General features: G+C 47.0%; 1 protein-coding gene across 1 annotated transcript in view; it reads right to left on the minus strand.

The window, feature by feature from the left end:
* LOC146195997 (uncharacterized) overlaps nucleotides 1-12,174 on the minus strand; it is an 83,997-nt gene extending 71,823 nt beyond the window's left edge. The window contains exons 1-5 of the mRNA XM_084596898.1: nucleotides 12,127-12,174; nucleotides 11,630-11,723; nucleotides 8,199-8,397; nucleotides 5,322-5,385; nucleotides 973-1,103 (exon numbers count right to left, since the gene is read on the minus strand). Of these exons, the coding sequence (XP_084453024.1) occupies nucleotides 973-1,103; nucleotides 5,322-5,385; nucleotides 8,199-8,397; nucleotides 11,630-11,723; nucleotides 12,127-12,174 (536 nt within the window). The remainder of the gene's footprint in view (nucleotides 1-972; nucleotides 1,104-5,321; nucleotides 5,386-8,198; nucleotides 8,398-11,629; nucleotides 11,724-12,126) is intronic.
* Nucleotides 12,175-13,846: the final 1,672 nt, after the last annotated feature.

Below are 13,846 nucleotides of genomic sequence, written 5' to 3' on the forward strand. Positions count from 1 at the left end.
TACAAGTATATCCTGCGCGCTAGGAAAATTGTGGCTTCATAAGGAGGGGCGAGGACGCCGAAAGAAAGACAACAACGCAAGTTAAGCTGGTTTAGTAATCAAAGACTCTCCTGCATTGTTCTCTGGCACAATAAAGTGGTCCGCTGACAAGGCAGCAATCTTCATTATCGTTGCAATTATTATTAGCACAGGCCGCGTATATTCAGCACAAATGCACCTGCAGTTGAACTTATCGACATTCCTTTTTTTTTTGTCTAAATAACACAAGTCATTCTAATACCTCAATCACAAACCTCCAAATGCGTCTGGCCTGCGGTATAGCCGCGACCGCAATAGAGAGTTTTAGCTTACCGTGATCCGCGATCCGCTACCGTGATCTGCCACCGCGCGTTCCACTGCTCATGCCCGGACCCCCCTTGACGCCGATAGATGGCGCCAAATACTGAATGTCGGCACACAGACCTGCCGCGTCGGGACCGATCAGCTTGAGCGCCCCGCCCACGCGCGGTAGAGAGTCGCGGTAGTGGATCGCGGATCACGGTAAGCTAAATCTCCCTATTATCTGAGCAAACTTTTCCGCTCGCCCTCCCGACTACATCGTTCTTCCCTCCGTACTTGCATTGACGGTCAGAAAGCATCGCCTGTCTGCGTTCTTCAGCCTTACATGAGCCACCAATATCAAAATTATAGATTCGTTTCTTTTATTAGCGCTTAGCCGGCATTAAGCCAAATTGTTTTCTGGCCCAAAGGTTTTTTTCGCTCGTTAATGGGCCTTAAAGGCATTAAAATATCTAAATAACGTCAGAAATTAAGTTTTTCTCTCTCTTTGCTAACATGATATCTGTGCGAAATCCTAAAAAGAACCTATTGGTGAGATACTTTATATTTGATGAGCAACATTTTTTACCGCCGTGGTATGTAAGAGACCCCAATAAACATCGACTCAAACCAACCATTTCGCGACGCACTCACTCTTTGCGGAAGTATGTCTCGACGAAATAGAACGTCGGATTGAGGAAGCCGAACTGGATGAATTCATCGGGTTCAATTGCGACGCTGCTGAGGTGCGGCTCCGTCAGCAAGATGTTGAGCACTTTGTCGCGCTGCAGAAAGAACAAAGAAAGGAGCCAATATATCTTCCCATATTCGCAGCAGACAGCAAAGAAGCAGGAAAATGTGTGGGATGAGCACTCAAACTTCGCGTTATACACTTCGAAGATCATAATAAATGTTTTCCTGGTTTACAACTTTGGTAAGCTCTCTAATTACTTGTCATACACACCTCTCTGCGTCGAAAAATGCTTGTCTCGTATTGGTACAAACGTGCGCTAAGTACCAGACGTAGCTTCTTCTCTTTTAGTCGAAAGCACAAATCCGAAGGTTAGAAATGGGTCGCTGAAGAACGAGCCGGATCTTTTGTGCAGCTCTTGTTAAAGAATGAGTGAGCCGTGACACATTAAAAGTGACCGATGGTTATTTTAGAGACGCAGGTCTCTAGTTAATTGCACCGTGCCGAACCGTTCTGTCAGAGCCGGGTCTTCTGCTCGGTGCGACTTCCGCGCCATCTATTAGCGATGCGAGAAAGCAACTGCCCTCCATGCTTTTCCCCGCAAGAGTCGCAACTTCGCCATCGGCATTCTTTTGAGCGAGAATCAGCAGTGGCTCATACAAAGTGAGCCGTGGTCCTTTGGAGGACCTGTTCTTTCCCGTTCAGTGAGTGAGCCATACCGAACCGTTCCATCACAGCCGGACCTTCTGGCGGATGCAGTTTGCATACCATCTATTAGCAGTGGGAGAAAGCAACTGCACTCCCGCCCTTCCTCCCAATACTCGCAACCACCCCTTCGGATGTCTCCGCGGGTATAGCGTACAAGAATAATGAATATATTGGAATACTGGGTATTCTAGTACACCATACCACGGATGTAGAGCCGCTGGCGCCTGCGTTAATTTTTCTTCCTGAAATTTCGTTGTTTCGTTTTCTGGGATAAGTGGTGGCCGGAATGGGTAGACTCACGCTAGCCGTATTCGCCCGCTGTGAACTGTATGCGCGGCAACCACTTTTGTATACGTTTTAGTGTGCCACAAGAAGCCACTGGACGGAGAAGTAAAAAACCCTAATTGGCAAAGGATGTCGCTGTTCTTTCCCTGCAGTTGCTCGAGCGATGCCTCAGGACCTTCACCGGTCGTGCATCGTGTGCTGGTGCAACATCACATTTCGAAAATGAATTCTTCGATGCCTTTAATGACAACAGGTGGATGCGTCGTTTGCGTCCTCTTCTGTGCTTATTACAGTAGTCATGAAACTGTCGCTTATGTGGTCCGCTTCTGTGCGTTTTCTTCCGCGTATCATTAGCACGTCAATAAAACGAAGTCAATTATCGGTTGCGTTGTAACGGAGCTACTTTTTTTTTTTTTGCCCTGACGCATGATAGCATGATCGTCAGAATCGCACGCAAGTAAAACAAATTCACAGTTGATTTGCGCAGTTAATCAATGCGAAGTAGGTGGACAGCACTGCTTACGCCTTCGGCCCTTTTCAATACACATTGCAGTTTGTTATGCTTCGTTTTGTGTGATATAAAATGTCATCATGCATATGATTTCACTGTGTATATTGCTTAATTTCTTTTTACATTTTTGTGCAGATTAACGAACACAGTTTAGGTTTGGTTTGCTTTGTGAGACTTAACATCCCAAAGAAAACTAGGCTATGAGAAACGGCGCAGTGGAGAACTCTGGAAATTTCGACCTCCTGGGGCTATTTAACGTGCACTGACATAGCCCAGCCCACGGGCGCCTTGCATTTCTTGCCTCAATCGAAAAGCGACCGTCGCGGTAGGAATTCGATTCTGCGTCCTTGGCACAGAAGTCGAGCGCCCTAACCACTGCTCCACAGCGGCGGGGTCGAAGAAAGTGTATTTGCATTTTTTTACATTTCTGTGCCGATGGAAGAACAGTTTTGTGAGCTGTGTAACAGTTCGATTGTAAACTGGTTTATAGGAAAGGAAAATCGCAATATTTGTCAGCCTACTCCGCAGACATTTGAGCCGTGCTGTAAGGAAAGGGATGAAGGTGGGAATGAAAGCAGAAAGAGATGCCGAAAGCAGCTGCGGAGTAATTTCGAGCACCTGGGGTCCTTTAACAGGCACTGACATTGCACAGCATAGGGGCGCATTTGCACCATGTGATCACGATATAAACAAAGTTGGTATGCCGGGTTAATGGGTAACTCACTATAAGCCGCTACTAATGCTCGATTATTCATTGTTGTCTCAACGTCAGCTCATTTTTTATAGACATTTGCGCCCACGGCTTCCATTGGGATAGGATTAGTATCGTTTACTAGAGGTAAAAGAAACGTCCGCGCAGAAAGCCAAGAATTCTGCCCGAGTCTGCTAAAACAGGCAGCCGAGGGTACCTTCCGAAATAATGGAGGAAGGATCACGCATCTGTTCTTCTGCTGCCTACAGACCACTTGCCCGCCATATTGCAGTACGAAGCCGTCTAATGCAAACGCCTAAATTCTGTTACGACTGTTACATTTCAAACGCAACTACAGAAATAAAATATTCTTGCTTCGCTCCGTGTTCTTCACTGTCTTTGCATCCCTTCCGTTGGTTTCGTTCTGTGTAACAATCAACCAACAATCCCCCCAGTTCCCAGGTTTCTGGAATGAAGCACTTCACTACAGTGTATGGCAGCCCTTTTCTGCCTAATTATTTGCAACAAAAGGGTATTAAAAATCATGGTAGTGTCATCGGACTGGACTCATTTTGCCTCCTCGCACGTTGGTCGCGAAAAACGTCAGCTGTAGAGGAATCATGCTAGCGTCGTGGTAAATATTTCTAACTCTGTCGTCGTCTGCAGATGATAGTGAAGGAGGGGGGGGGGGGGGGGGGTCAAATTAGAAACACCCTTGTCAGATATACCTCTGAAAGTGCTGTTTGCTTAAAGAGACCAAAATGCTACCAATATCTCACTGGCCCTCGGCGCTCCAGTTGTATTGAGTCACAGGAGAAGATTTCAGAGTACCGCACTAGGTTTTCTCCCACTGCCGACTGTAGGAAGCGTATGACTGCCACAGCGCAATGCTGCTCCGAGAGCGAGTCACAACCTTTTCCAGAATATTTGCTTACATCAGCACCTCTCGCCTGGTTCTGGGCTGTCCTTTAGGGCATGCGCAGATGCACAAGCAGCTTCTGAAACAAGGTCAACAATTTTACTCCTTTCTTCTGAGTTTTAAATTACAATATTTAACATAATCTAGCCACAAAGGTCTTGAGTATAACCCCCCAATGAACTCCCTCGCAAAACCCGGGGGCAACACATTGAAGCTCATAGTATAACTCGGCGCTACGACTCATTCTGGCTAAGATGATGTTCGTTGAGCAGCTAAAGCTCATTTATTATTCTGAATGGGATTGTATTTTGTCCCGCCACTTGATTCGAACTCGTGACGTCAGAAAAAAGGCCTCTGTTATAATTGCTTGCATGTGAATGACGGCGCGGCCTTTCCTCAAGTTGGGCGAAGCATCTGAACTGACGTCATTGCATTTCACTCGTGAAACCTTTCGGCGACAACGACATCTGGATTTATTTCTGTCATATGAAAGCATCTTATTTCATTAAAACGCATTAACCTATCAGCAAAGTGAACGATTACCTGCCCCGTCAAGGTGGCGCAGTGGTTAGGCCGTTCGACATCCTCTGCCTAAGGATGCGGTATCCTACCACGGCCGCGGCGGCCGCTTTACTATGGAGGCGAAAAATAAGGCGCCCTTGTATACCGTGCCATGTCAGTGCACGTTAAGGAACCCCAGTTGGTCGAAATTTCCTGAGCCCTCCACCATGGCGCCTCTCATAGCCTGAGTCACTTTGGGACTTTAAACCCCAAAAATCAAACCAACCACGCTTTATTCTATCCGATGGTTCTTCAATACATTCCTAACAGATATGTCATTCTTGGAGTCGGCTTCGGCGCCGACTTTGCCTTTTCGGGGCTACATTCTACCACGGCCGGTGGTTCTGCAGAGGCCGTCGAGAATCGGAGGTATAATGGTATTTTACGCTTACACGCAACCATTTCCAGACTTCACACAGGGAATGGAGGACTAAAGCCACGATCCACTCGAGTTAATGGAAATGCGTTCTTGCAACCCTCGCGTCCAGTCAGTCTTGCGTGCGGTTTTTATACGTGGTGTAACACCTGCGGCCTCCCCTAGACGCCGGGTATCGATCGATTCAGGAAAAGGAGTCTCATTATTCTACACTGAAAGGCAGAAAGCTCAAGGTTAGCCGCGCATTGCCTTTGCACTCACCCAATTCGGCTCGGAGAAGTTGCAAGCCATTTCGTACTTCTCGCAGAATTTCTCCTTGTTAATCCTGCACGAAAAGTGATACGAAGCCATTATGAGTTGGGCTGCCGCCTGGCTCCCCGCCGCCCCTGTTGTGCTCAGGCACAGGTATAGTGTTATACATCAGCACATAGTTTTCCACGGCGTCATTAAAAGCACCTCGATCCCGCTGTTACTGTCTTAAAGCCCCGCAATTACCGTGAAATGCATGCACTCCAATGCCTTTTTCTTTTTTTTTTTTTTTTTGGGGGGGGGGGGGGGGGGTGCTGGTTCGAACATTTTGCAAATTGCACTTGAAAGTCAACAGAATATTTAACTGGACTCTAGTCTGTAAAGTGAAATTAAATGACGAGAAAAGCTAAATAAGGAAAAAAACAGATAAATAAAGAGACATAGAGCAAATGCCGCGCAGCAACCTTGATTTCGACGAGTACAAAAATGAGACCATGATGAGCACTAGCCACAGAACGCACTTCTATAAACTACATTACCAACTTAGTCGATTACATTCATTTCTTCAATAGTGTGATGGGCGGGGAGACGACGGGAGAAGTACAAAAGGCAGTTTTAATGGCTAAATGTGGCTAAGTTTCGACGATCGGTCGACACATTGCATGCGAGGGCTGTAACGGATCAAAGGCACGAAATCGTCAGCCAAAACACGAGCGTATGAAATGCAAATCAGGGGGGTACCATGAAAATGTGAAAAGCGTTCAAAACAGGCCGCCCTTCATCTTTCTCGGCCTCAAAAACTTAAAAACTGCTGAATACAGTTCAGAATCATTTTGAAATGCACGCCTACAACAATATGGCGTTTTCCAAATGCACTAAATATTTTTAATATTTGCCCTTTAAAAGCGTCATATGCCCTAGTATGCGTCATATCGGCACTTCTTAGAGTGTCTATTTCACGTATCTGTCGACTGGAGCCAGAAGCCGGCATTTATATTAGGTGAATATCCCCTCTCCTAAATACTGACGGAGCAGCTCTCTTTTCGGCGCGGTCGGTTCTTCAGAAACAAAGCTTTACAAATGCAGGAAATTCAAACGAAAGTAGTGTTCTAACCCAATAATGCTAAATACTTCGTTGTCCACAAAATTAGCCGTATTGTCGTTACAGGCATTTTAAGCGAAAACTCACGGACATGCCTCTGGCAGGTGGTAGTTGGCAGGTGGCATGGCCAGCCACTGATTGGTCGTTTGGTTGTTGGACGTCACTGGACCACGTGACATGGCTATAAAGCATGGAGCTGTCAACCCTGCCGGCTCTCCTTTGAGATGGGAGAGTGAGATCAGAACCTGCCTTCCAGTTCCCTTGCATTCTCAGCCAGACAGGATACCGCTTGGCCACGCAAGCATCTTCAGACGCGGCTTGATAAGGCAGAGCGCTATATCTATATCGGGTGAAATTTGACAAGCGTCTATATGATAAAGAATATCGGTGAAATATTAGACGAAGAAATTAAGGTATTGTGAAAGAAGGCCAGGTCGAGACGGGAAGGTCGTGACGGTAAGGCAAGGTATATGTCGCATCTGGCGTTTATTCTGACAGCGAACCGAGGTGCGTGCCACAGGGGGCGCCGCGGGATGATAACGATGGTATCTGCAAATGAAAGACGAAGATACATGGAAGACTCACAGTATTAGTGATTAGGTAAGTAATAAAGCGTGTACGCAAATAAGGGTGCGCAAGGAGAGATGTATAGCGGGAGCCATAAAAACTATCTCGTAATACCTTTAAATTAGAATCTTGAGTTCCACCTCCCCTCCCTCTCCCCCCCTCCTTTTTTCTATTGCGCCCCCCCCCCCCCCGTGTTTCTCTAACTGCAAAAATAACAACATTAATTGGTATGAACCCGTAAATTCGCCAAAGAAATGCATTGCTCTTTCAATTTAAATAATCATGTTCATCTATCGCAGACGGGAAAGCAACGGGTATCGCAAGAACACCTTAAAGTGCAGCTGGTGCCTGTCGTCAGTGTGAATACCCTGGCGACAGCCCAAGGCATTCACACTAAGTATATAAACTGTGTTTAAGCACTATGAAAGCTTCATTACTCTCTAAGACAAATTGTTCCTGGGGGAGTTGGTTACAGTGCATTTTTAATATTTAAAGACGCGAAAAACATGGGACCAGCACAGGGACGGGCTCTTCGTCCCATCGTCTTCAGTGTGTTTGTCCCGTATTTTTTCGCGTCTTTAAACATTGAGAATTCATTACTCTCGGCAGAGAAATTTGGAACAACTGCATTTTACTCGAAGGGCGTAGACAGATGGTTCGGTCGAAAAGGCGTCGCCGTCGCGGTAAACCAAAATTGAGAAAACCTTGTCCGAAAAAAAAAAAGACGGACGTGATTTCATATAAAAAATGTGACCAAGTCTTTCCTTGAGCAGTGTTCACAGTGATGCCGTACCATTTCGCTTCAATTTAGCACCCATCTGCTAGTCAACTTGAAGGTTACTTTGCGATAAAGATGCCAACCGACGGTACGATATATGCACCTCCAATTGCATTCCTTCATTGCAAGTGTAGGTACTTGGGCACCAAGAAATGTGACATATAAAGCGCCATAACCAAACAAAAGACGTTCAACACTTTGACAAACCCTGTGTCAGTATCTCAATGCCAAACATTTGCGGATAGATTCCTTGCTATGTGCCAAACAATTTCGAACGCCGAGTCATTCTTGCACAGCTTAGTAACCTTCGTTTTGCGCACCACGGGACAGCAAACCGGCTTCTGTGGTCCTTGCCTTCTCCTGTTGCGTCTTAGCTCACCTCCCACCCCCCTCCTCGCTTGTATCTCTCTCCAAATGCTAATTAATATACATGCATAGTTACCAGTTGGTGACACAGAAGCTGATGCCCGGATACTTGAGCGTTCCTTGGCCCTCCATCTTCACATCGACGGCGGTCGGATAGGCAAGGTATTCTTCGGTGATACGTGAGGCCTGGTACAGGAACATGCACATGAGCACCAGGAACGACGACAGCCTCAGCACCCGCCACAGGAACTGACTGCGCACGCCAAGGGAGCCACATCACTTCAGCGTTCAGAACTGCTCTGGGGCTTTCTTCATGATCCTTCAGCGATATCGCCATTTTGCGAGTAGCTAATAGAAGTAAGAAAGAGCCAGACTCTTTCTCAAGCACTTGTCTGGCTTTCGGTCTACCTCTATCCAGCTATAATTGTGGTGCCTTAATAAAATGATTTCACTATAACTCCAAGAGGGGTCGCGCAACACTAGCTGTGTCCGCAGGTTGACGCACTGTCATCTCTGGACACTGTCTTACAGTATGATCGTGCTGTCCATGTCAAACACAGCAAACGCTGAGCGGGCTGAGCACCTACGCGGTCAAGTGCTACCGATATGAGTGACTGAAAATTACCTTTGAGCATTTAACCTTAACCTCTCGGTCCAGGCAAACAAGAGAGCAACGATCAATGGTACACCAAAACTCGACTATTTGTTCGATACATGAAAGTGGGTGTGACGTGCAATACGGTACTCGAGCAATTTCCAAAGCTACCCAAGCAAACGTAGTGGACCAGAGAGCGGCACGGATACTAAGCGGATCCTTCGGAATGGTATCCGCACACGCCTGTCTACCCTGACATTCACGTTACTCCTATAGACCACTAAGGCACGTTCATACGGCTTAGTTAAAGCGGGGCTTTATATGTGGGCTGAGGAAGAAGACAAAGAGAAGGAGAAGAACGCTCGGTCACCCGCAGCTAATGCTTTCGCTCAATATTTGGTTCAACAGCGTTGAACTCTTGTAACTTTTAGAGTTGAAAATCAGTGACAAAGACGACGAAAACTTCCGGACAAGAATGACAAAAGGAGATGCGCAATTTTCTTCGACTTAGCCTGTCAGGCATAAGCAAGATCCATCAATTTTCATGATGCTTGCGTGATGTATAAACCGCATATACAACAAGCTTCAAAGGACTATCAGTAACTGGTCTTGAGTTGTAGCTGTATAGCGCTGTGCCACTGTGCATTTTTTTATTTTTCATAAACTTTGTCCACCACGTGCTATTTCAATTATAAATCTAGGTTCCTAACCTTGTGTTAACAATAAGTAGCCTTTCCAGCGTAATTTTTGTCGGAAAAAAAAATAAACCGCACTCAAGCACAAATCGAATTATTTAACAAGTGCTCAAATGGATAGTCTGGAAGCCGTGAACCGAGAGGCTATCAGAAACACTACTTGCTTCCCTCATTGCACCGATCGTAGCACTTTAAGAGAATGCTCTGCCCGTTAGACTAGATGAGCTTGTGTAGCAACGACCTATAAGCTCCTAGCCTGAAGTCTTCCCTTTTGCACTCGCTGCAAGCCTTATGGGCTTATGCTTTATCGCACACCATACTTTCGCCGCCATCTTCAGTTATTCCCCACGGAATTTTGTCATCTGAACGATAACAAACCTGTCAATCTTCGACAACCACCCGCACCTCATGCGGCATTCGCTATGTGCGAGCAAATCATGAAGCAAGATGCCCACCATCGCCTGCAAGCCTGCATTTATTACGGAGCCGCCTTCTTTCTTAATTCTAGACCGAGCTGCTTGCGGTCAAAGACGCGCTTCGTTCTGTTGTCGTCGTTACCTTGCTGTCTACAGTCCGCATTTTCATCCCCACCGACGCCCTTCAAGCAACACGTAACCCATTCGAATTATGTGGGTCACAGGTGACCTGTTCAGTACAAAGCTGTGCAGATTCTGCAAACAGCATGGCGAACCTACCCTCATCAATGCCTTGGTTTATCAGAATGAATAATGATACCCTCCTTCTCACAAGAAAGAAACACATCTGGCGCTACGAATAAAAAGGCAGAGGATTCCGGTCGAGGTTGCCCTCCCTCCTGCCTTCACTTGGACGTGGCCTTGTATTTCGGTACTTATATCGCCGGTTAGGGTGTCCTACCTGCCACTCTCAAAGTACTGAGGCAGATATTCACTACTTGTGGACTTCTCCGCTGTAGCGAACGCGAGTGCATCAAATGGCGGCAGCGAAACTCCCTCCAGACAACTTGCGCTTGTAATTGCTTGGACGCGGGCGTCACATCAACGCCCCCTCCTGGACTGGGCCAAGCTCTTTTTGGTTCGTTTATTAACCCCCTCTTTTTTTTCTTTGATGCAATGAACAACGTTATTAAAAAATAACCGAACTTCACCTCTCAGCTTGCATGTTAGCACACAGTGGAAGGCTTGTGCAAAAATTAAATTTACCATACATGCTACAATTATTTTCTCCGATCCTATTCTATTTTCATCATCATTTCATTCACCTACTGACTGTTGATAGCTATGGCGTGATTCCCACACACCCAAAAGGAGTCAAAATGAATGGACACACAAAACAAATTCTTGCACCACCTCTTTCCATCCACTCGCTCTCACACGCACGCACCCTCCACTCATAGCAAAGCCTTACACACAACGTTATTCACGGATGCCTTGATAATGCTTGCCTACGCAGGGGCAGTCGTGAATCATGCACGAAATTGTTCGCGTTACAACTGTGCCCCATTCGTCATGTGTGGAAAGTGATTATTGTAAATAATACATATGTCATACTACATTAGGCTCTTTAAACAAAAAAAAATGTTTTTTTTTTAATTTCAGGCCTGGTTCTCTATAAGAAAACCTTCAACATGGTCATACATGGGTTCCATGATAACGTAGAAGCTCCCTGTTCCTGTGCTATATCTATCTTCTTTGGCCCATGAAAGCTTGCTGACCTCCACCTAATGGGCCTTCTACCCCTTATGTGTAACCACGTATTTGACAGTCTTTCTGAAGAATGATTTTTACAATAAACTCAACCACCTCTGAACACATCATCAAAGCACACACGGAAAGGGCAAACGGCGCGGTTCAGTTCAAGCCGATTCATCTCGAAGTAGATGGCCGTCTTGAACATCGGAGCGCCTGCCATTTTTGGCTGGCATTGATGCCTTTCGTAGCAACTGAAGAAGACGAAGGGTTCCCACACTCATCACAGTGGCGATGTAGATATACACCTCGAAAATCTCTCTGCACCCCAATTATTGGCCGATATTCACTTAGGGTACGTGACACCTGTTAAGAGGATAACAACAGCAACAACGTGCGCTTATCCTAACACCGAAGACATGCCGATGACACGACGCTGTGCAACTGCTGCCGGTGCTCGAACAGTTTCTTTTCCATGGCCTCTTTATCAACGATGGGCTGGTGCCCCTCGTTGTCGCGGACACAACAGCGACGCGTTAAACTGACTCACCTACGAGGGCCATCTGGCTTTCTCGGAGGAGCCAAGTCGGGAGGCGGCCGCAGCGGCTTGGGCCGGGAGCCGTGGCTGGGCCAGAGCGCATTGCCTGCAACGAGGAATCAATACGAATTAAGGCACGCCAAGGCTCTAGTTGGCAAGTAACATGGCTAGACACTGATTGATGGGCCGGCAGCACTCGTTGCAGGAAACTTGGATGACTTCACCTCCCACAAGGACATTTATAATAGAGTCATGAATTATGAAACAAATTTCTATATAGTAATAAGTCATACAGTCTGCAAAGTAACTGTAAAGGACCGACGGGCACAACGGATTTGCGCGGGACGTCGGGGAAGGTATCAGGCTATTAGCCCAGCTCAGGCTTCGGAGTCTTGCAGCATGAGGGGACGCATCTGGTGCGCAGACAGAAGGGCGCCGCGAGGTGCGGGGCGCGTTACTAAATGAATGATTGTCTCCGAAGAGGGAGACATGGACGGTACTGGGCACACCAGCTTGAGCGTGCCGTCTCGATCCTCAGTCGCAGGTGAGACGTCCATTCACGCCAGGAAATGAAGGAATGTGGTGGCGAGCTCAACAAAAGCGGTGCGGCCTAGCTACAGGCGAGTGGTGGCAGGGCCACTGACCGCTCTTTTCTTTTTCTTTTTGTTTTTTGCACCACTAAGCCGGAGTCGTGAATGTGGCAAATCACTGCAGGCGAGGGATGAGAGACGGCGGCTGCCGGCCAGGAGGCAACATTACTCGTTGACTCCAACGTTTCAACGGAGCACATTGTAATGTAGGAAGGACGTGACCCTAGGAATTTGGCGTTCCTTTTTTTTTGTGAGAGAGAGTTCACTCGTCTTAAAGTTGGAGGGGGAGCTGTACGTCGGAAGCAACCAATCAGGTTGATGCTTGTTGTGATTGGACGTCGTGTAAATTAGGGCTAGACCCCAGGAGGTTAAAACCGAGCCCGAGGGCCCAGTCCGGTGTTCTGGGCTAGGTTTAGATGTTCTACATCGTCGACTTTGCCGAGGTGGAAGTATTTCCCAGTTAGCCAGTTCTACCTTGCATCTCTGTAGTAAACGTTGAAAATATTTGCTGTGTGTATAAATATTCAGTTATTATTCTCGTGAACTCCTGTCTTCAAGTCTTCGTTCATAGCGTCTCCGACGGGGGGCCTCTAGCGCAAGGAACCTCCCAGATAGGTTTTATGCGCACAAAAAGACGACACAAAAGACAAGGGAGACAGGACGGAGCGCATCCTGTCTCCCTTGTCTTTTGGTCGTCTTTTTGTGCGCATAAAACCTATCTGAGTATGAACCAACTAGCCCCACAACGCATATTCAAGGAACCTCCGCTGAACCACGTTTCTGTCTCTGACGGCGCATCCCTGATGCACAAAAGAAAAGAACCAACAACGGAACTTCAGGTGCGCTCCGTCCTGTCTCCCTTGTCTTTTGTGTCGTCTTTTTGTGCGCATAAAACCTATCTGAGTATGAACCAACTAGCCCCACAACGCATATTCGAGGAACCTCCGCTGAACCACGTTTCCGTCTCTGACGGCGCATCCCTGATGCACAAAAGAAAAGAACCAACAACGGAACTTCAGGTGCGCTCCGTCCTGTCTCCCTTGTCTTTTTTGTCGTCTTTTTGTGCGCATAAAACCTATCTGAGTATGAACCAACTAGCCCCACAACGCATATTCAAGGAACCTCCGCTGAACCACGTTTCCGTCTCTGACGGCGCATCCCTGATGCACAAAAGAAAAGAACCAACAACGGAACTTCAGGTGCGCTCCGTCCTGTCTCCCTTGTCTTTTGTGTTGTCTTTTTGCGCGCATAAAACCTATCTGAGTATGAACCAACTAGCCCCACAACGCATATTCAAGGAACCTCCGCTGAACCACGTTTCCGTCTCTGACGGCGCATCCCTGATGCACAAAAGAAAAGAACCAACAACGGAACTTCAGGTGCGCTCCGTTCTGTCTCCCTTGTCTTTTGTGTCGTCTTTTTGTGCGCATAAAACCTATCTGAGTATGAACCAACTAGCCCCACAACGCATATTCAAGGAACCTCCGCTGAACCACGTTTCCGTCTCTGGCGGCGCATCCCTGATGCGCAAAAGAAAAGAACCAACAACGGAACTTCACTGTAGCATTACCCAGCGCTTCACGAGTAACGTTCTATAATATGTAGAGCATGTATAAGCTTCATGCATAGTAATTGCTGC

This window comes from Amblyomma maculatum, chromosome 3 (genome assembly GCF_055883805.1).
Source record: "Amblyomma maculatum isolate TAMU_Amacu chromosome 3, ASM5588380v1, whole genome shotgun sequence".
Taxonomy (NCBI): Eukaryota; Metazoa; Arthropoda; class Arachnida; order Ixodida; family Ixodidae; genus Amblyomma; species Amblyomma maculatum.